This window comes from Parus major, chromosome 2 (assembly GCF_001522545.3).
Source record: "Parus major isolate Abel chromosome 2, Parus_major1.1, whole genome shotgun sequence".
Classification (NCBI taxonomy): Eukaryota; Metazoa; Chordata; class Aves; order Passeriformes; family Paridae; genus Parus; species Parus major.
This window is the reverse complement of record NC_031769.1, coordinates 120,496,513-120,521,182: the sequence shown is the minus strand read 5'-3', so window position 1 is coordinate 120,521,182 and position 24,670 is coordinate 120,496,513. Positions and strand designations below refer to the sequence as shown.

Here is a 24,670-nt window from a genome sequence, read left to right as displayed (position 1 = left end):
AAGGCTAAATTAACACTTAAATAAAAAAATGTCCAATTAGAAGTTAGGCATGAAGAAACAGTAGCTAATATTTTTCACAAACTTCTGGAGAATTTTGTCCTGTTCTTCTGAAAATTATGTACTAAATACACTTCCACGTCCAAATTGTCAATACTAGTTATTCATTCGTCTTACGGTAAATAAAACAACTGCTGAATAGACCATTTTTTCCTTTTGATTAACTGACTGGTGACAGTACAGCTACTTTATTATATATAACCTCTCTTTTATTTTCCTTAAAGAATTATAATGTTACTAACTCAGAGTCAGCGATGAAGTGTAAGAGAGCAGATTTGTAGTTTGAAAACAACCCCCAAATGCTCCATTAATAAAACATTTAACTAACACCTTATAGCATTACTATACTTCACTTTTTCTGTTAACTGGCTTGAACTTGCCTCACAGGAAAGAACTCACCATTGCCATTATACAGAATCTGCATAGTTTCGAACTCCAGTGCTGTATAAGTCGGATCTAAAACTTCACTGTAGTTTGCCATTTCCATGTCCAGTACTGGTTCTGAGAGCCGCATCATTGAATGCAAAAGCAGTGAAAAAGCTGTTCAAATGTACAACCTTCCCATTCTGTTTCACAGTGATTGATAATCCAAAGTTAACTATAACTGTGTCACTTACGTGCAGCAATGGGAGGAGCTGGAAAAGTGCTTCTGCATGCTGTATTTTACCTGGGTATTTTTTTTCTTTTATGATACAGTGCAACCCTTCTGATAATCTTGGAATGCTTTTTGAAATAATCTTATCAGGAGTTGTATTGGTTCCAGTTCTTGCAAGAACCCAAGGACGTGCAGGAAGCTTCCTATCCCTCATGCTTTGCTGCACATTTTGCTGTCAATGCGTGGTACAAACAGTTCTAAACAAACTGCTCTGGTTGTTCTGTGTAGAGACTGTAACTTCATATGGTATTTTGCTCACTGGCTTCAGAACAATAAGGAAATGTGATATGATTATGGACTATCTCAAACTATACCCAAATCACCCACCTACATATTTTAAAAGACAGTTGTAAAATCTCCCATTTTACAGCTCCTAGTGTTCTTTCCCATTGGCAATGACTTAGCTGTGTAGGCATCCTTAAGCAAGGCTTCAAGTCACACAAGTCTGCAGCAAGGCCAGCTCATAAATCCCCTCCATCACACATTGTGCTGCTGCAATGGCTCCAGACACTGTACCCTGCAGCCTCTCAGACAGTGGCTTCCTGCTCTAACCCTTCTTCATAAAAGATGTGATGGCTGCATGGCATTTCCAAGCACCACTCAGATGTACAGGAGGAAAAGAAATTAATCACCTTCTCTGTAATGAAGCATCTCTGGGTTGGTCTACACCTCATCAGTTGATAAACATGGCGTGTTAAACCCAGTTAAAAACCCTCCTGTAAAGCTGCTTGAATCTGTGCCAAATATATAGCTGAACAGCAGAATTTCACTTGCTAATCTGATGCTTCTAAATGTTGGATAGCAGAATTTCAAATGTTATTATTCTCAATACATTCTTTACAGAAAACTACCCTTTACACTGCTGAAAAACAGTTACATAAGGATTATACATATAGGAAAACTACCCAGTTTATGCCTAATTAACAAGAGCTAGCTAGTAACTATATATACAGCATTGAAATGCATATTTGAATGGAGAAGTGTCTGCAGTTCCTACTCAGTAGAAGTAGTTGTAAAAGGACACCGTAAACCAACTCATTGATTAAATAAATAAATAAACAAATATTTTAAAAAGGAATTTATGATAGACAAGTAACCCATGAAGGAGGAAAATTTACACAAAAGACCTAGGAAAAAAAGCCTTTCAAAATTCATCCTTCTAATATCCATGTCCTCAGGGTTACCTGAGAGTCATAAATCATCCTGGCTCCTTGTGGACATGTAGATGCAGTCTCAGGCCAGTTCTCCTCCTGATTTCAGCAGAGCCTAGTAACATAATTATGACAACAGGATTCTTGTATAATTCACAGACCTATCCTAAACCAAAGCATATTTACAGTTGTGTTACTGTTTGAAAAAATTCACCTTGGATTTTGGAGGGTCTCCACAGGGGCAGTCCTTTTCAACTTACTGCTATTCATTTTCCTTTAAACCATTCATCCATTATTATAGTTAATGAGATATCAAAAAAATGCAAAAGTTACTTCTTAAAAAGAGCAACTGATAGGACCACAAATACTTCCCATACACAACAGAAGACAAATAATATAAAAAATAGCAATTTTAAAGATATTTAAGAATACAGTTGAAATTTTAGAATATTTTCTGTTTACAATTGTGAAAAACAATTACTCAGAAAATGGCATTTTGGAGTACTGGAAGTGTACAAGTTTTCACAGTTTTTAAACACACCTAATATTTTTTTCTTTTACTTAAAGAAGTATATTAAAATAAGACTGATTAAAAGCTACCTGTTGACAGCCAATACTGTTTAGGAAATCACTGTAATTTAATCGTGAGATGGAATAATTTTATATTACCTGATGGCTTAGTTTGAAAAGTTTCTTCTGTAGCAGAATTTGTTGTATTTACTACAACCATTTGTTGTATTTGTATAGTATTTTCTATAAAGCTAATTACTTGTTACATAACAAATGATTCATTGCCTTAATATGGCAATTATGCTACTTAGCATAATATAAAAAGGCTTACATGTTAACTAGAATTATCTATTGTTCTTCAGTGTATACTTTTTGATAATATGTTCTATAAATATTATCTGGCTCTTTAATACCAAAAGCATATCCATTGCATATTTTTTATTTCAAAATGCCAGTCCTGAAAACATTTTGGCATATAAGTAAATTTAAAATAAGGGAATGAATGAAAGATGGAAGATATCACGTATGACATGATCAAATCCTGCTATTCCCTCTGCTATTAGCAGAACTTCTTCAATGCTGCCAAAACAGGTCCCTCAGTGACTGCTAAAGAGAGGGAATGAATTGACCCTTCATACTTCTGTCATATAAAAACTCATTTCAATTGATTTTTTAATATGGAAAAATGTAGGCTATAGGAAAGACATTCTTTAGACTATTTTTTCATGTTTTGCTAAGGAAACTTCTTACAGTCAAATCTTTCACTCATAAAAATGTGCTTTCTGGGGGATTTTTTGGCATCATGAAGTACATCATGAACAATTAATGTATACTAAATCACTATGGTAAAATATTAATATGTTTTCTTTCAGCCTTAGGTGAATTAGAATGCAGTCCTGGAATTAGAGCAGTTGACGAAAGAAGCTGATGATGAACAGCTTCTGCTCTTATGGCAGTTCAAGCTTTATATTGTTCACTAATATTCAGACAGATTTCTTTTCATGTTGGACACCTGCACTGTTTTTCAAGTTCTGAATGACACTGCAGCTTGTAGTATAAAATAGTCTAAGTCAAGTCATCTACTACTGACACCCAAGAAATATCAGCCTAAGGTAAGCAAAAGTTTTAAAACTGTGTAATTAGTCAAACTGTTAAGCACTTCTTTGAGACAAGCGATAATGTGAATTTAAGTAAGAAATAACTTCTCAAAGTAAATTTTGCAGTAATTGTTAAGAGAAAGCTACACAATAATGCTTTTGTTCTTTGTGGTTTTCTTGCTTTTTTTCTTTAAAACTGATGACCTCAGGATCACATACAGAAAGCATTCCTATCTTATCTTTAAGACTATTAACTCTGTTAATTGTTCAGCTCTCCATATTAAATGTAATCATTCTTTCTGACTGTGGTATAAAATACAACACAACCTAACAAAATCAAGGTTATTTCCATAAAAGCCTGATATTAAAAACAAATCTGAAACTATCACTACTGAAACAGTTTTGGTTTTCTCTATTTTTTTCTTTTTTTTTTTCCAATAAGTAGCAATATGTCCTTTTACCTTTTCCGCTTAGTAAGAAATGTAGGTTGCCAAAAAAATGTGTTTATTCAAATGTATTTTTTTTCTTGTTTCCTATGTATTCTGGGTAAGAACACACCTTCATTCTATTTCCTGCTTTGCAAGTACAGTGAGTTGTGGTGGACATACTTGGAAGGCATTCTATTTTTGTCAGCAACCTGTATTATCCAGAATGCTGGCAAAACACACATTTTGATCTGTTTCCCCTCTTGACAGTTGGCACGAGTAGGACAGGGTATGCACTGAGGCCATACTAAAAATCCCTAAAGAAACCATACGAGCTGAGCCAGAATGCCTCCTTGCTATAGTAAAATCCAAACTTCCAAGCCAGAGAGTTTATTTGCCAAAAGCTTGCTACCCAGGAAGCAGTGTGAAAATTTCCTCACACCCGTGAGCAATCTCCTCTTTGGCTTACAAAGATACAAACCCACATAATACCACAGACTGAGTTTCCCTCTCCTGGAACACACCCTCAGTGGCAGTGAGAACACTGCTACTCACCATCACATCAGCTCTGCTGACACCCACCCCCAAGTGCTTCATAAATGGTCCATGAGTAATGACTGGGAAATGTTTGCTTATATTCTAAAACATAAAATTTTGCCACGTTTGACAAGGAAAGCTTTGTAACACTGTGACTTTATTTGATAGACATTGCTGGTGTTTTGTTTTGGTTTTTTTTTAATAAATAAAAATGTTAAAAGTTGAATCAGATCTAAAAATCAAATTATAAAGTATAAATGTGTATCAAAGTATAAATGTGTATTACCAAGCTTCTTCAAAAAATAATAGCCTTTTTGCTTAACACCTAGGTAACATGACGTAAACACGGCATGGCTACAGTCCTCTACAACACAAAGATATTGCAGCAAGGCTTGTAATGTTGTCATGCTCTCTCTCCCTCCCCCGCCCCCAAAAATGTTCAGAGCTAAACAAGGACAAAGTTGATTTGAGCTGGTTAATGTGAGAGGATTTTTAAGAATAATTTGTCAATCATGAGAACAAATATACAGCACAGAAGCTTCTACTAAGGTGACCAAAGGCATCATTTCATACTACTCGAACCCAGCACCATCACCTTCAACAAGTAAATTTATGGCACTTAGACTTTTTATTTGTCCTAAAAATATAGTGGTTAAACAAAACACTAGGAAGGAGAAGTCAGTACCAGAACTGAGTAACAGGTTTTCACAGCATGCTTATTAGGCAAGGTGGTAAGATTAGCTGCAACAAATCATGCCAGGTGTAACTGAAGTGCAGATCTTTGTGGGAAATCCAGGCTAAGCTGGATTTCAGTGAGTAATGAACATTAAGTAATGTTCATTACTCACATTTTTAGACACTTAGACCACCCCAGGCATTCTTTAGAAAGCAGATTCTTGCACATATTGAATTTGCCTCTTTTTTAAGTTAAATTGGTCATTTGTTACATTGAGCCCCACTCTAACATACAGCATATACAGCTTTCTTTTATAAGTTATGTTGAGGGTTGTGTTTATTTTTTTTTTTCATTTTGGCATAACAGGGAATGGACAATTATCATGAGGTCTGATTGTCTTCATATTTATGTTTTTGGCCTAAACTATTATTTGTCTTTCAGAATAACCAGCTACAACTTCAATGGTCATGAATGTGAATAAATATAAAAAACAAAGAACATGCCTGGTGTCTGACTTGTCAAATACTATGGACCCACCCTACATCACTCTTTAGAGTTTGAAATAATCCCAAAATAGTTACTAAGATGTCAATGAGGAATCTACATCAGAGTGTCAAAGCTGAGTAAGAGATCTAGTACTCCAAATTCTTTGATGAGCAATTTACAATTTTAATCTTGCATCCACTTTAGTATTTGCCCTGTCAGTAGCTGAGGGGAAATATCAAAGAAGTATGAAAGCTCTAAAATTTTTTGAGCCTGAAGAATAGTTGCTGCAGGATAATTTTAAGGATAATTTACACTTGCTGAGGTCATAGCCTGCTTTCAGATTCTCCCTCTCTATTCCAAGTATAATTTGCTCCATCTTATTCTAAAAGGATAAATGATTTATTTATTCGCTTTATATACCACAGTGTCATTGAGGGGATATGATGCTAGGATAGAAACAGTAATATAATGGTGTCATATGCAAAGAGATGTTACATCCACTCTTAAGGTGAAGGTAGACAAAGCTATCTGGTTTATTTGACTTTATTTATCACTTACACATGCACACATATATCAATGAGTGAGCTGGGTAGCATCTCACAAAGTATAAGACACATTGCAGTTCACAAACCCTCAGTTGTGCTCTCTCTTTAACAGAAAGGTGTTTTGAGGATGATTCCCACATTATATTCACTCACAATCTTCACAGAGCAAAATTATTAAGACAGTATCTTCATTTTGCAGCTGTCCCATGCTACTGTTTGTCAATGGTTTAGTGAAACCCATGGTGCATCTGTGACAGCCTTTTAGCAAATAATGCCACCTGTATGAAATATTCAAAGAAAAGCCATCTCATAGCCAAGAGGTCAATCATGGACCATTGCATTACGGGCCATCACTAAATGTCAACAGCTAGCTGCACAGCTGCACTGAGGGAGAGCATTGTGTCAGGGTAATGGAAGAGCCAAGGCCACGATGGCACAGTTGAAGTAGCACATTTCATGGGAAGATTCAGAAGGATGAGTAATGGTCAAGTGGAAGCTTGAAGACAGTCATTCATAAAGGAGGCTGAGGGATGTCCTCATTGCTCTCTACAGCTTTCTGAAGACAGGAAGTGGAGAGGATGGAGATGCTGATCTCCCTTATATCCAGATAGGGTGAATGGGAATGGTTCAAAGCTGTGTCAGGGGAGGTTTAGAGTGGACATTGGGAATAATTTTTTTTACCAGAGGGTGGTTGAACATGTAAGATTTTCCAGAGAGGTGATCAGTGCTCTAGGCCTGCCAGTGTCTATGAGGCATTTGAACAATGCTCATCAAGGTTTTAATTTGATCAGTGATTATTTGGTCAGGCAGTTAGACTAAATAGCTGTTCTAAGTCCCTTTCAACTGGGACATTCTATTCTGTTCCAATCTCATCTAGTCTAGTGTATCCTAATATTTTCTATTCAGTCAGAACACAGTATGCCAGATACAAGGGCTAGGCAGTAAAGACTGAGGACACAGTTATGTTCCTTTGCCTAGCCATTCCAGGAGAATGTCCACAGTAGATTCCAAGCCACGTAGATATCAAATGTTATGCAGATTTAAAATCTTGTTCTATGTACACAGATGTTTCTATATAAGTAGGAACACACAGGATTTTATTGTCAATATTTTCGTGACAGATGAATTTGCCTCTGGAATTATCACTGAGTATACCTACAAAAATTAATCTGACAGGGGGAAAGTCTCCCTCCTACATCCAGATTCTTAGTAATTCTTCACGTTGTATTGTCCATTCTCTCTGTGAACTAATAGCAAATTTGTATTTTGCCAGTTCAGTCAATTTCTGTACTTGCTTTGTGTCCAGATTAACAGTAGCTTTCCTAACCCTATCTGAGGTTAGCAGACACTATTAGAAAATTGTGCATATTTATCTGAAGGAAGAATAAAAACCAGGATACTTTTGCTTTACATTGTAACAGATTAGGTTTACCATTAGGTATGCAAATTACTATTAAGTAGACTTTAGTACTTATTTCTATTTTACCTTAATATTCTTTAGTTCATTTTATTCTTGAAAGCTCACTAAATGTTGACCATTTAGAGGGCTTAAAGGATTTTTGTACCATAGAATTTTGTGGTGAGATTTGCTGAGGTACAGTTAAATGACTGGATACACTTGTTAATTATTTGCTTAAATCAGGTAACTTATTATTTTCTGGTACACACAGGAAAATTAATCAGAGAGTTGTCCTGGAGAGCAGAGTGAAATGAGAAGAGGAAAGAGTTCAGGAATAAGATAAAACCAAACCATCAGGCTACTGATAAGTAAGACTAAGCACTCCTGTTCAGTCATCCTCAGGTGATTAGTAATTTCTTAACAAGCCTTCTTGGCAGGTTTTATGCAAACTTGCTCATAAACAATGTTTTATATAGCTAGTTAGATAAAATTAACTTACAATTTACCCACAGTTATCTTAGAAATACCATATAATGAGATTTTTTTTCTACAGATAAACACACTTGCCTTTGTCATACACAATAAAAGAGTTCAAAAAGAGGTTAACCAGTATAAAGGCAAGGTTTGTTTGGTATTCCTTTTTTTTCAGCTTGCCTGGAATCTTTCTTTGTGATCAATTAATCATAGCAAGTCTTCTAATTTCTATATTCTATCCCCTGCTGAATGAGTTACATATTCTATATAACATTTCAAAACAAACTCAGTACATTTCTGCCCATGCTAGTGACTATACAACCCTTGGTCATACGCAAACAGCTAATTAAATGACTGAATAGTCAGGCAAGTGCCATTATTTTCAGTTACTCTGTCTAAAATTAAAATTTTTAACTACAGCCGAAGCTGACTCATCTCATTCCTGCAGAAAGAACGTTGTGTCAACACACTCAGTTTAACTCTTCCAAGACACTAGCATGGTTATGCTTAGCTTATCAATTTCTTTAATTGTTAAAATGAGTTAATGAGAATTTCAGAGCACATTAAAGACTATCAGTTTCGAGTGAAACTATGACAAGCAAACAAAAACTTCAAATTGTCCTTGAACAAAAGAACAATGTGAAAGCATAAAGGCATATTCTTTGTTTTAACCATATTTTGGATGAGCTCTTTAAAGCATCAAAATAACTCAATTTTATGCATCAAATAAGTAAGTTTTTACAACAACTCACAGACTAGGAAGGCATGTGTGTACAAAATCCTGATTTTCATAAAACCATAGAAGTGTTAAGGTTGAAGAAGACCTTAAAGATCATTTAGTTACAACTCCTCTGCCATGGGCACGGACACCTTTCACTAGACCAGGTTGCTCAAAGCTCCATCCAGCCTGACCTTGAACTCTTCCAAGGATGGGGCATCCACAGCTTCTCTGGACAGTGTTTTACCATCCTCACAGTAAAGAAGTTCTTCCTAATATGCAATCTAAACCCATGTCTTTTGGTTTTAATCCTTTTCTCCTTGTCCTATCACTGCATGCTCTTAGAAAAAATCCCTCTCAAGTCCTCTTACAGGCCACCTTCAGGTACTGAGGCCTGCTATAAGGTCTTCCTGAAGCCTTCTGCCTAAAATTATTACATTACATTTCTTAAGAGACCAAAGGAATTCTTGCTTTCACTAGACATGAACTGACAACAGTATCTCCTTGAAAATTCAAACAGGCTGTCTCAAGAATCAGGGAAGTGAAGGACACCTGGTATCTTTATATGTGTTTGGCAGACACATCTATATTGTAAGCACAGAAAATTCAGATTCAAATTCAGTGAGCACAAAGCAGAATCCTCTGGAGAAGTAGCTCAAGTCTTTGCTTTGTTGTACACATACAGATGCTCTTCAGCTGGCCAGTGGTTATCTCTTTAATTTAGGTTAGGTGTGTTCCCAGGTAGGAACAAAACATTAAATACTGCCTCCACAGAAGTCCATATATATATATGCCCCAAGCAGATTTTGAACAGTGATTTTAACAAGCTCAAAATCAGTAGAAGTCCATTTTAAAAGCTGATGATAAATATTGCAAAGTAAGTTTGGCTGCATCTCTTTTAACTAATGAAGCCAAAACACTAATTGAGCTGAGCAAAAAAAAACTCACTGGCATGGAAGATATGAGAGAAGTGATCTAGCAAGGTTTTAATTAGTCTCTATCTTTAAAGGAAGTAAGAGAAAACTTTGAGAAATGGTCACAAGTGTAGTTATGCATAAAAACACAATGCAAGTCATCAAGATAAAAGAAAAATTATGTGTAGCTGCAAAAATGCAGGTTACATGATGAAGTTTACCTCCAATAGTATAGATAACAATTGGGTCTGCATGGATTTTCTAGACCTGAACAACATTCGTGCGGCTGTATTCCTTGTTTTTAATGTATTCATGTAGGAAGGCTCCATCATTTTATCTGAGAACTTTGCAATCAGTTACATTGTTTCCCCATCTGTGAGAGAGGGACAAACTCTAGTCCCCTTTTAATAAACAGAGAAATGAGGCAAAGGACAACTAAAGATAGTGTTTACGACACTTGAGTCCACGTGTCTACAATACAGTTGCCTGCACACAAACCAAACATTCAATTCCCTTTGTATATAATGATCAGAAACATGCACATCTAAACAGAGTCCTCAAACTTATCTTTAACAGGAGGTTGAAGTGAATTACTTCCATTTCCTCCCACTGGCTGTCTAACTAAAGAGCTCAAACAGCTGAAACACCTAGAGTTAAGTGAGGTGAATCTATACAAATGACTCCCTAAAATCTGAGAAGAAAGCTGAAGGTGAAGGGCCTCAATGGAGACACACCTCCTACACCTTCCACTAGAGCATGTTCTCAAAATTGAAAATATACCATACAGCACAACTGCTACAGCTTATGAATACCAGGAAAAACATCCTTTATATCTTAAAAAAATAATAATTAAAATATGTTTAATGTCTTAGTTCAATAATTAATGTTTTCACCAACTTAAAATATATTTCAGATATGAGCTTCAAGAAAAGAGTCAGCCAACTTCACAAAAATGGCAATGTGTGAAATCATAAAATGATCCATTATACCAACTGAGGATTAACGTAATCAGACTTAATATTTTCTTTGTCACTTTCTGAGGAATGTTCTTAATTTAAGTTATTTTTAGTTTCATTTTTAAGTTACTACATCTGAATGGGGGACAGTTTTCCTGCATGGTCTTGCCTGCATCCCTGGTTTGTGAATGGGTACTCAAAATCCCCACTACCAAAGGACAGGACTATAATTTTTTTTAGAAGATGCACCAAGCACACAGGTTCTTTTCCTGTCTGACACCTCCTCTGACCTGACAACCAGAAATACAAGGTATGCAAGAACACGGGTCACTTCCCCACCTTGCTAGGACACTGTTCAAATGCATCTCCTGGGCCAGGACTGCGATGCATAAACACAGTCCTAGAACAGCTTGAAGTTAAGCTGCCTTCTCAAAGCTACACTCTACTTGGATAAAAAGGAGAAATCACAATAGATTTGTTAAATTTATCTCCAAAGACACATAAAAGTTGCTGCACTCCAAAGTTTTGGAGTTTTCTTTAGAACAATGCAGTAAAGATAAACATCTCATCATATGATTAAGGAGAAAAGGCAGCTGTGAACTGTACTTGTTACTGATTAAATGCCCTGACAACACCTAATATTGATTAATCTTCTAGATAACATTGCTTTAACTTGACACGTGAGAAAATATCTAAGGGGACAGCGTGCTTTTGCTGAGTTCTGTTAATAAATTGGCATTTAAAACACATTAATATTTAAATATTCCTATCTGATTAACAAAAATGGCAGAAGTAACTTCCTGTGAAAATGTAGTCCTTCAACTTCATAAAAGAAGCAGTAGAAAAGACTGTCCTAATCAAAAATAACTACTTGCTTAGGAATCTGGAAAGCTGAGTCAGTAGCAGTTAAGGTGACTTCACTTCAGTGATGGAAATGTCACTACTGGGTGTATCCCATTTATGTTAAAGTAGATTACACATCCAAAAAAAAGCTATTTGAAAACTTTCAGAATCTCCAGGTGAGTGGAAAAATAGGACTAAAACACAATTTTCTTCTTAAGGTGATTCAAGGTCTACAAAGTCTAGAAGTTGTAGCGTCTGACTGCTAAATCTATCAACAACTTAACAGCCGAACCAAAAAGAATAGCAGTGTTGGCTGTTTGAAGTGAAAGTCCTGCTTAGTCTAAAAAAGATGGTACTTCTCACTGAAACTTGCCTGGGCTTTTGAGTAAGTAAAACTCTAAACAACACTGGAACTTCTTTGTTACACTTACTTTTTTTTTTTTACATATAATAAATTTTAGGGATAGGAAATGTCATAATATTTTCCAGTTGAAGACTAATGTGACTTGTCTCATTTGATCTACATAGTGTTCTTGGGAGAATAAAAAGAAACAAAACTGCAGTACTATTGTCTACTGTCATCTTGAAAAGAACAGCTAAAAAATATTTGAAAACCAACCATTCCTAGGAAGTGTGGCAGAAGTAATTACTTTAGGAATCCAAAGTGTTCAGAATCATTGAATACTAAAAATACTAAATAATAAAAAAACATGAATACACAATCTTTTCTGTAATCAGTTTGATTTTACATAAGTGAAGTCATTATTTAGGAGAGAAAAACAAATATTCAAAGGTGAAACAGGATTCTGGGCTCTTTGCTAATTTCCAAGACTGAAGTGAATTAAAATGATTAAAGTAATATTGTAGCCGATTGCTGTATCACATTGTTTTTAAGTGAAGGAAGAAAAAGAAAAGGAAAAAGAAAAAGGAAAAAGAGAAAGAAAAAGAGAAAGAAAAAGAGGAACAAAAAATTAAAATTTAAACAAAAATATTTCTTTGAGAGTTATTTTCTGAAAGGGATCTGAATAAAAAACCCAGTCAAGAAAGAAGAGATACAGGAGAGAACTAAATGACTGGGTATTTGTATAATATCCATTAGCAAGTTTTATCTGTTCAAAAGGAGGAACTGTATCAAATACTACTATGGACATAAGGAATCTAGAATACATTCTTAATCTTTTACTTCAAGGTTCTAATGAGATCATCAGGTTCAACTTTCTTCTCAATGCAGGTCACACCAGGTTGCTAAGCACTTAAAATTCTCATATTCAAAAATACTTTGAAGAATGAACACTGCCTAACCTCTCTGGGCACTCTGTTTTCCTACTGGACCTGGTTCTCACAATGGGAATTTTTTTCCTTATATTCAGTTTGAAATACTGCTATTTCAACTTACATCCATAGTCTTTCAGTCGTCTTAGCCATCATAACCCTCTTATCTGCACCACAGTGAAAGTCCATCTTTCCACAAACAGCCTTGAGGTACCAGAGGCTGCTGTGAGGGTCTCTCCCACAAAGCCATCTCTAGGCTGAAAAAGCTCTGGTTCTTTAGCTTCTCCTCAGCTGGTCAGATGTGTCAGCCTTCTACCATCATGGTGGCCCTCCACTGAACTTTCTTCATTTAACCCATTTATTTCCTCGCAGAAAGAAGAGAGTGACTGTGTAACGATGCACACATTTGGATGTCACCAAACAAGTGCTGAGTAAAAGGAAATAATAGTTTCCCTGAGCCCTGCTAATACCCCATCCCAAGATGCTGTTTGCCCTCTTCTGGGATTTACTGCTGGGTCATGCTTTGCTTGCTGTCTACCAAGACTCACTGGTTCTTCACAGCACAGTTTTTTCCTAGCTAGTTCTCTAATTATCTTCCCAGTTGTTTGCCAGTGTCACAATTTTTAATGAAATTTTTATTCCTTAAGAAACACAACAGCTTTCTAGCCTGCCCAAGCTAAATTACTAGCATTAATAGCACTCTCTATTTTTCAGGTGTATACATAAATAAAATTACCATGATGGACTTGGTTTGAAAAAAAGTGACTTAGGTGTCTCAAACAGCTATAATTAGGACACTGCCATATCTGTTAATTTAGCCAGAATAAGAAGCCAGCCAATCACTTATGGACTCGTTTCCTACAGCCAGGAGAACTCATCTACACCTTCTGCTATCTGTCATTCATCTGACAGTGAATGGCATTTCTGCTTCCATCTATGCGAGAAGCGGAGTTAAAAGCTGCCATTACAGCTGGAATTAAGGAGCACTAATGGCTTGCCATCCATGTTCAGGGCACGAGAATGTAGATCTTACTGAAGGAGACTAAAAGGAGTTGGTTTGCCCATCTCAGGGAAGTGAAAATTGAGACGGAGTTTATTCTACAAATAAATCACGCGCTGTAAGCTACATAGGGGAAAAACTTATTTAGACAATAAAACAATTCTGCCATAAGAACAAAAGCATAAATTTGAGGCTGGCAGGTGGAAAGCTTCTAAACATGTCAGGGTTATGGCACTGCAACAAACCTCCTCCATTTGGGCAGCAGAGGCAAGGAACCTTGCTGGTTTTAAACATGGAGAAAAATTTATGAAAGGTATATATGGGCTGGTGATGTCAGCCAAATTGGTGACTCAGGAGATCTCTTCTAGTCTTATTGTGCTGAATATTTGCATCATGACTACTTTTTTATAAAGTGGCCAGTGAAAGATATCAAGTGTATTATTCTAATTAAAAATTAAAGAAATATAAATGACAGAAAGTTAACCTCATTGTGATAAGCAATTAACAGAATTATGCTGTGATTAAGTTGATGCATAATTAACAACTGCTGTAAATGATGTTATCCATCTAATTTGCCCAGATTGGAACAGTATTATTCTTAGGCATGTTTAGCAAGATCTGTGGTAATATGCACTTGAATGAAGTGCTCTTTACTAATGTGTTCAAATTCACAAAGCTGTTATTAGAATTGCAAATAAGATGTACACCACCATCATTTCCTTTGCCCATCATTTTCTCTTCTTTGGAACTATCCCTGGCAGAAAACCAAATTGTAACAAGTCCAAAAGATGTTTTCACAAATTGAGCAAAAGTAGTGTTATTAAACATGAAAAATTTGGGAAAAAAAAATCATCTTGAACCAAGTGGGACTGAATTCAAAACATAAGCTGCTGCTGAGTAGAAAGGAACAAGAATCATGGAGCTCACTGGGGGACAGAGAAAAATACTCAAGGTAGAATTCACTTAACAAGAAGAAAGGGGAAGAATATTTTTTCAAGTGATGTATATTTAAGGCCCAGAACTGAAGAATGTCTGGTCATTCAAAGTCTAATGAAATCAGTAGAAAAAACCACCAGCTTTCAAGTATAATTTCCTCATGGTCAATACATGTTAGAGTTGTGAAGTCCTTAATTAGCTGACTAAAGCATGCGAATTAAAAAAAATAAAGAAATAACTAGTGGCTCACAGGTCTTCCAACTTTTCTCCGAAGGATATTGGAAAATCTGAACTGGAGAAAGTACTAAGATATGATGAGGGAACGATTGCCTGATGAGGAGTGCACACAGCCTTGGGTGGACAAAATACTGATACCATTCAGCAAAAATTTTTGGGGTGGGCATATCTTCCACCAACCTACCACCAACTTCTCCAGTTTCGTAGGTATTTATAAGGCTTTCAGAAGCACATTATCTTCACAACTGATTCATCTCTAAACAGACATCAGTTTCTGAGTGAGAGGCATGTTGAAATATGTCATGTGATGATACAGTCTCTAGCAAGCAAGGAGATTAGTGAAGCATGCAGCAAAACTTTACTTACATTCAAAAAAGAAAACAACAAAGCACAGAGACTTCAGTCCTTCAAACACAGATGAGGAAAGGCTGATTTCCTAGGCTGTGTTTCCATCCTTCTTTCTAGGTAATACCTGCAGCCAATAAGAGTAAAATAAATGCTACAATACCTGCAATGCAAACCAACTGTGCTCCTAAATAAAATTCTTATTTGGATTATAAAGGTTGAGAATACAGTTCTTTCATTCAAGGTATAAAGGCATTTCTGAAGATTAAAGAAAATGCTTAATTCATCAGACAACATTGATGCCAGATTTTCTTCCACTTGTAGAGTAAAAAAGCATAGAATTTATACAGTGTCTTGAAATACTATCTGGAAGGATTACACATAGGGAATAGAAGACAAAATGGTTTTTAAGACTGCAGTTCTCTTGACATAGAAGCATATGAATAAAAGATCCCCTGCTCTTTGGATGACTAATGTTTAGGTAAACTGGGTAAACTACATAGTAAAACAGGATTTGTAGTAGAAAAGCCTGAAAGAAAAACAATTTTAATTTGACTGCGTGCACAGCATTTCAAGAAGGATGAAGGCATGAAAGTAACAAAGGGACATTTTGTAGTCACCTTGAGAACTACTTTACAACTCTTGCAGCCTTGCTGACTTTTCTTGGGTGGGGTGAACTGCACTTTTAAATGCTAAGCTTTAGCTAGGCAGGCACTACCTATTTATTGTTTTATATATATTTATTTCAATGTTGCCTATTAACTCTATACATTCTTATGTATGTGTAGTCTATGCATTTATGAGCAACTCTTAAATCCAAACTATGCACCGGTCAGTCATAAAGTTCTGAAAGACAATTTGCTTTCTGCACCCCAAATATAACTTCATGCTCTTAAGATCCAAATAAAAGCACACCATTTTTAGCTTTTCATATTTCAAAAATATCCACCTGCTTCAGCAGCATTCTTTGCTTTGCCATTTACATTACTTGAAACCTTATGGGTAATACATCCTTAGTTTCCCTTGGAAGAAAGTGACAACACAGAAAATCACTTCTAAATACCAGGGATGGAACTAGCTCCCCTTATTTAGATACAACAGGACTTTAGTCAAGAACAGAGATTCTTACAGTCTAAATTGTAAGTCTGCTGAGGTACTACATTCTTTATTGATTTTGTAAACTGCAGTGCATGCAAAATAGAAAGCAGTAAAATTATTAGCCCATCAGTACTTTCTGTCCTCAGAAGTGATACTGTTAGACCAGCATGTAAGATTAATTCTGGCATTACCATAAATTAGATTATTTTATTCAACAATTCAACATATATAAATTTCATTCTTATCTGCGTATTTACACGTATAGCCCCTGGATCAGTAATATATCATTTGGCTAATAGTGGAGGGAAAAAAACTCTACTTGAAATGACACAGTCTCTCCCAGTGGGATCACTATAAAGGCACATAGAAATCATCAGGGGTACTGAAGTGAGGATGAAGCCTAGAAATGGAGCTGCTCTTGAGGTCCCTCTCTGCCTCCCTGCCTATCCTCACTCATCTATGCAAGGTAAATTAGTCTCTCCATCATCCACGATGAGAACTTGGAATCTCTACAGGAAGCACACACTTGTCTATGTACCTCTTTTAGTTCTACATTATCAGAACTCCCTTACACACCTAATTCTATAGTCATTAGTAGGGCAATAAAATGACATAAAATGAGCAAAGAGCAATAAAGCAATCATATCCCAGCATGTTTATTTAGTGTGGTCCTTAATGACAGAGACCTTCGCACCCACTGATACCTGGAGCTGCTACTAATTCTCCTCTGCCTCAGATCCATGGTTATTATTACTCTCAGACTCATGCCCAATGTTTTAAAGCCTGCTTCCCGTGAACTGTGCAAAAAACAAAAACAAAAACAAAAAAACACCAAAAAAACACCAAAAAATCCCCAACAAAAACAATAACAACAAAACCAAATAAAAAGCCCTCACAGAAAGAAAAACCAGTTTTAAGGGAGAAAAGAAGGCTTTACAAATTCAGCCCAAATCTACTCACACGTGAGTTAGATACAATGAAAAAATTGCATGGATGCACTGAGGTTGTCTTAAAACATGTGAATATGTTCCTTAGCCTTTGAATATACCATCCAAATTATCTGGAAACATCAAATGGTATTTGAGGGCTGTTGTTATTAGACTGTAGACATACGCTTAGTGGTAAGAAAGTTATTTAAGATCTAACTACATACTTGTGAATCTAATGGCAAATCAGAATTCTGTCTCCCCCAAATACTTAACAAATTAAATTAAATTAAATTAAATTAAAGCTGTACTAACTATAGTGTACTGTGATCAGTGATTAGTTAGCTCTACAACTCCTTCTATGTCAATCTGAAATCTGTTGCATGTTCTTCTCTTGGTGTCTCCATCTTCAGATTTTTCTAAAGATATTCACTCTTTTGGTCAGCGTTTTATCAGACAGATTGGTTTTACTGCAGATTTCAGCAGGGGTTTGTTTCTCTACATTGAGCTCTGGGTATCTGTCATCTTTCAAACTGGAATGAGATGCACAAATGTGGAAGCCTGGCCATAAAGTAGCAACTACTCAGAACACATAAATGAAGCAACCCAGATAACATGTGATATTCTGCATTAATATTGTAAACATACAACAGGTTGTGTCTGCACAAGCAAGTGCATCCAACACGTAGAAAATATATATAGATTGCCAAACTTCTACAAATAGAATGCTCTACTTAGAAAAGTTGGTCAAAAACTACTCAGATAAAAGTTCTCCCTTTCATCTGAATTTTCAGGTGTCCAAACACTATCCCTTTGTGCAAAAAACCAGCCTGCTGAAATAAAAGCACAATAAAAAAGAGCTATGTGTTGAATTATTTCAGTGAGCTAGGATCCAAAGTAAAGCACTATGATAAATCACATAATTTTGCTTAAAAGGGGGGGGAAACAAAACATGGACTTATAGAGAAAAAAAAAAAGAAAAAAGAAAAAAATAATGGGAATAAACCAAAACACAAAACAAAGCAGTGGGTCTTTCAGGATGATTGAATCTTTCTCAATCCATATTTTACTCTCTGCTACATAATTTTGTACTCTTGACAAAGTCAGGCATTTGGAAGAGGGTTGGAAAATCATATGTAGCTTTTTGTCAACTTTATGCCTCCCTAAATTTAGAAGACATTTCTGAATAAAGAAGCTAAAAATAAATCACTAAACAGTGTCAATAATGTGGTCTGAATTATCCAGCCATAAAAAATATGAAAACATTTTTAATATATTTTAATGGAATTTTCATAACATAAATAATAGCAACAAGACGACTGGCAAGAAAAAAGTTATTTGCAGCTGAACTTACACAGATGACCTTTTAAAAAAACCCTACACTGCCTATATATACTGTGGCTCGTTTACCTACATGTTTAAACTATTCTAAAAACTCATAGTTAAATGTAGCCAACATGTACTTTACCTAATCTTAATAGAAAAACCTGGCACTGAGATCTTGGACAAGCAAATAGTGTCACATTAATAGTTACAATTTTAGTTCCAAAATGAAAATCAATACAAATTTATCTGGATACTGTAAAGTAACAAAATATATAGAAAAATTAATGCTTACAAATTTACATTACAGTTTTATTTTCAACAAATATATATATATAGAGAGAGAGAGAATGCTGTTGTGTACACAAGGAGTTATAGAAGGCTATGCAAATGCACATATCTAAATATACACATATTTATATAGGATCCTGTTTCAATGCAATCTCATTATCTTTAAGGAAATGTGATGATAAGTTAGAAGTTGCAACATATGCGTTTTTATAAATAAAGCAAGTTTAAATGTGGCATTTGCAAGAAGAAAACTTCCAGAATTTTGTAAACATTCACCATATTAATCCTTTAATCATTATAGAAACATCATAAAGAAGGCCTGACAAGAATGGTAACTACTAGTCTAAGTCATAAATTTGATTAATATATACACTTTCTGAAAAAGCATCTACAAAACAATGACAGTGAAAAATAAAAAACAAGGGATCAAGCTAGTTGTTAAAATGAAGACAATAATAATTAATTGAATTATGAAAAATTGTTAATTAAAGCTTAAAATGGTTCTTTAAAACTTAAGAAAATTAGAAATTTTCTATCTCTAACAATAATTAGATACAACATCAAAACCAGGTTTACATTTACATCCATTTCTTCCAATTCATTTCCTCTTCTCTACCCAACAGCATTTTAGGTCCAGAGCTGAAGTACAGTGCCTTCCACATGCCCAACCAGCCAACAAGATTAACCTTTTTTCTCTTTGGGAACTTGTGACCAGTGAGGAGAAGAATGATTAAAAAGCTTTTTTACAATCTCTGTATGAGATTAATCATGTCTCACAAGTCACCCAAGTCCCTGAAATTTTTTATTCTGCTACCCTTTCATGTCCATCCTCTTGTTCCTTACTCTTCATAGTCTTATTAAGCTTTTATTTTTCTGAGTTAATGAACACAGACTTTTACCTCTCACTCTGACAAGTTCCTTGCTGAAACCATTGTTCATCAGAAATATGTAAAAGAAAATGGTATTAATTCTATGAAAAATGTTAGTAGGTCAGAAAATCAAGCCACTGTTCTTCATTTTCCAACATATTTACATTAAGCTAAACAAATATGATCACACAATAAACTTACAATATTTAACTGAATGTAGTCATAAAGTACACCATTCAGTAACCAAATGCACACACAAAATGTGCAAATTATTACAAAGCAGCACTACATCTCAAACAATAGCAACACGTACTATCTCCCAGGCAATAACAAGGGACAAAGGACACAATTCCTTTAGTCTTAAAAAAATATGTAGCATTCAGGACAATTTTTTCAAACAAGCTGATGAAGAAAGCTATCTATTGCTCATAGTAAAAAGGAGAATTAGAGAAGACAAATTTGAACACAGAAATAAACTTAAGTCTAGAAATAGGAGCTCACATGAGTCTGAGGACAATATTCAGATGATGGCTTGAATGAAAGACTGATAAAAGATAATCAAATCTTAGTCAGACCAAGAAAATAATATTTTCAGGGTTTTTCTGGCATAAAAAGGAAACTGCAATTGTTTTATGCCGCAAAAATATTTTCTAATTTGTTTATAAGCTCCCCATAATTTTAGTGGAAACAGTATTTTAATTATTGGAAGACATGGTATAGACAACATTGAACAAAGCAGTATCTAGTATTAAAAAATTAACTGAAATAATGAGATGAGATGAGATGAGATGAGATGAGATGAGATGAGATGAGATGAGATGAGATGAGATGAGATGAGACAAAAAGAAATCAGAAGAAACCCTGAGATATACCACTCTGCCAATGTTCCTTTCACAGAGAATGTTCTGCCTCCACCAGTTCTAAAAACTAAAGGTGGTATACAAAGACTGTGAAAGGTGGTACACATAGGACTGCTTATAACTAATTTCCTCAACAAAATATCAATGGACAAACTGAAACATGTATCAACAATACACAAATCATCAGAAGATGAAATATCCCCACAAAAAAAGGAGCTGTGGAGACTTTTCAGAAGTGTTCAGGCACCTTAAGACGCAAATATGCACTTAGAGTACCCATAGTTCTTGATAATGACTGGCCCCACCCTGCTGGGAACCATCAAGCTGAAAAATATCCTCAACTGAAAGAATAAAAAAGGGAAGGAAGAACAGCATTGCTGGCATTCAGAAGAAGCTGAATAAGAGCACTTATCTAGTGCAGCAACTTTTCCAAACCAAAACTTCCTCATACACACACACACACACACACAGAGCAACAATAGTAATTGTACCACCATTCTCAAAAGGAAAGAGAACTAGCAACCACAACTATTTGTGATGGTTTTGATCACTCTTCCTTTTTGCCAACAGACAAGATGATCAGTTTACACACATCACATAAAATAGGTAGAATGTATTTTAACAGACATCTAATTACAACTTTTGATGCTTGAAAATCTGACCCTAGTCCTAAGTGTTCTCTAGACTACTATGATAAGAATTTGAATTTGCTATAAATAAATGCATTATAAATTCTATTTTACTTACTTCTAAATTAACTGAAAAAAAAAATCTAAATAATTTTAAATATTAACAGCTATTAATGAAAACCATTCTTCCCCCTAAACTGGTTTCCATATATTTAAACTGCATGTGACTTTACTATCAGCCATATTCTGATATACTAAAGCAACATAGCCAGTAACAATTGAGAAAACACATCATACATAGCACTTACTTTGCCATGAAATTCTAGATGAGTTAATGATAGATAATGGCCTGCAATTCATCTGTGACATATTTTAGCAAATCTCACTGATACAGCAATTCAAGCATGCTGCATCAAGGCTACTCTAAGCATAATCAAAAGGGCTTGCAGAAAAATCAGCAGAAATTACAAAACACTTAATGGAAAAGAAAGAGACATGCTTAGAAGTCCCACAAACTTGTTTGACTGTTTTATCAGGATTTCCAGTGCAGTCTGTGGAGAAAAGAGCTCGTGTCTGTTGTCTTTAGCACCCTGCTCCTCACCCAAAGAAATGAAATAGTTACAAAAACCTATCCAGTATCACTGTGATGGTTGCCATCTTGACTGACACTAAGGTGAGGCACATCTTTCCAAGCTCTTTTAACTTTTTAAGTGGTTTACCAAGTCTACATCCAATACCTAAGATGTGAGTGTACATTAGATGTACTCTGCAGCAGTGGGTCAGCAATAATGACAAGTTTTGCAACCTCGCTAATCAATTCCTTTCAGTAAGTCCTCATGGATATATTGAACAGAAGTCCTAGGAATATCCATCTATCTGGACAAATCTATGTGTGACTTCATTAGCAATTTCCTTCCAGTACAAAAGCTAACTTTAAGCTTAATTCCTCGCCCTGCCCTTTGTTTTATATTAAACAATCATTAATCCAGGAAAAATCTTCCATCTTAACACATGTTAGCTTTGTTTCCTTACATGCTTTTTTGTGGAAATTTGCCAAAGGCTTCTTGGAACATTAACTATACTCTGACAATGTCTAAAAACCACAACTAGAAAGCACTGACAGGTCCTGAGCCTGACATACCCCAGCTTTGGCACATATTGCAGTGGGATGAGGTATGGAAGGGCACCGGCAGCCTTGCTTCCCTCTCATTAACCCTGTTGGCAGGAGAAGAGCTGTGGTATTTGCTTGCTTTCCCAAGGCAAGGCAATCAGAGACCAGGACACAGGGAACACGCACCATGAGGATGTTCACTGAGGCACACCTATGTCAATAACACATCTCTATCCTTGCACCTAGGGATTCTTATGCAGTGTGCACTTTTGCTGCAAAACTTATTTTTATCAGACTTTCTTTTTCACTGAGCTCACACTGTAGTTCCACAGGTTTAATCTGCAACCCTTTTTAGAAATAAATAAAAAATAATTTTTAAAATGTCACAGTTTTTACCATTTTCCAAGGTCCTTGTGATATACGGTGACAGACACAGACTATTTAGACAAATTAATAAATGCAAACTATAACAAGATAGCTGGAGTAATATTTTCAAATATCTTCCTACTTGTGAACAGCGTGAAAGTAAAGCCAACTTCACCAGTACTATGTGTAAGAAATTAATGGGGAAAAGTTGAACAGCTGAGACCAAAACCATTTAAAATAGAGCAAGAAGAATCCTGGTTCCCTGTCTCCTGCTGCCCTTCAGATGGCTGCTGTGCCACCACAGGAAATCACCTCACTGCTGGTCACCCCAAAGGACACCCAGCCACCTTGAGCTCTCAGTGGCAGCTCACTCGCTGCAGACACTGCCACACAGACCAGAGATAATGGACTCACCTAACATAAAAAAAGTCTGCTCTATGATCAAACAGCCATGGAAGCTCACAAGCAACAGATGCTGGAGCACATTCAGTAGAAGTGTAGGTGATCATTAAGAAATGTCAGCACTCATTTGCTGTGGAAAATTCCTTTTTAATTGGTGTATATTATTTAATTTTGGTGTTTTGGTGTGGTTTGGGAAAACACTAAAGCAAAGTGAAGTAAAAATACACATGAAAGCCCAAACAGATACAAGAGAACTTGAAACATCTTTTCCTATTAAAAATATAAATAAAAATTCAGGAAGAAAAGAAATTGCAGTAAGACTTTTCTTAAGAGATCTGGCAAAACTAGACTATTTCCACAACAAAATACAGCCATATAGCTTGAAGCATAAACTTTCCCATTATTTAGTTTTCTCAACTATCTTCATTAAGCTAGTAGAAATACAAATTTGTGTAACTGCATAGATGCAGAGATCCTCTGTGTAATCATATTTCCCGATTATATGTTTTTTATTAATAAAGACCAGAAATAACAACTATCTAAAGCTGAATTACTGGTTTTCCTTGATATTACCTTTCCATCCTCTTAAACAAAAAATCCATAGAAACAAGATAGATGTCTTTGCCCTTCTGCTACTGTTTCAGTGTAAATCTAAAGATTCAGGACAGCTTAGAATCAGTTTTTTATAAACTGCATGGAGTTTGAAACAATTTAGTTAATTCACACACATAAAGATGGACCCTCTTCCAAAATTTTATCTTTGGAAAAAACGGCCACTTCTCAATAGGAAAAATGTAGTTTAACTAGACAAAGAGACTAAACCAGTTCAAACTACCTTATTAGAAAGAGCTCTCCTATGAAAAATGTCCATCTCAATCCAACATCAACACGCCATTTTTTGCAGGTCCAGACATTATTTTCACCAAAAGGAAATTATCTGTAAGAATTTGTGTAACAGTGCCCTCTGGTGAGAATGTGCCTGAGAATATTCTTGCCTTGTAAGGGTAAAGAGATTTTAGGGGCAGGGCTAATAAACAATCAGATATTGCAAACTGAATTATGAAGTATCACTTTTCAAAACCAGCAATGAAGAAGTTAGGAGTTTTGAGATTGTATTCACTTTATACTCAATTCAAATGAAAAACACTTATGCTCACTTTTTAAAACACAGCCTTGTATGACGAAAGAGACAGTAGCCTTGACTAGGTGAAGATTTATGAGTGCTATAGACAGCATAGCTACTTTTATGGCAGAGAATGCAATAGATCCTAAGCAAACATTGATAAGTCCTCCATTCTTCTGAGAAATATCCACCCACCAAGTGTCCTGACATTGGAAAACCCCACAGTTTTGATAAGAATAAAGACCAGCTAACTGTAGAAAACAACTTAACATCTCAACTTAGTCAAAGATATTCATCAAATGTTTTGTGGGCAAGGGCTGCATCTTCCTTCACTATTGAACACGGACCATCACATTTTCAATCCTACTGAAATGTGACAATCCTTATGAAATATGTAATATAATATATATATTCACCCTATAATATATATGTATATACA

The 24,670-nt window shown here is 35.5% G+C and overlaps 1 protein-coding gene across 3 annotated transcripts in view; it reads right to left on the bottom strand.

Moving 5' to 3' along the window:
• HNF4G (hepatocyte nuclear factor 4 gamma) overlaps window positions 1-24,670 on the bottom strand; it is a 60,028-nt gene that overhangs the window by 19,319 nt on the left and 16,039 nt on the right. Inside the window, exons 2-3 of one of the 3 annotated variants that reach the window (XM_015620079.3) lie at window positions 15,255-15,360; window positions 1,897-1,978 (exon numbers count right to left, since the gene is read on the bottom strand). Coding sequence is in view for 1 of the 3 variants with exons in the window: in XM_015620076.2 (XP_015475562.1) it covers window positions 457-574 (118 nt within the window). In the remaining 2 variants the exon portion in view is untranslated. Of the gene's footprint in view, window positions 1-456; window positions 645-1,896; window positions 1,979-15,254; window positions 15,361-24,670 lie in introns of those variants that run through there. The other 2 variants (XM_015620078.3, XM_015620076.2) reach the window with 2 other exon arrangements.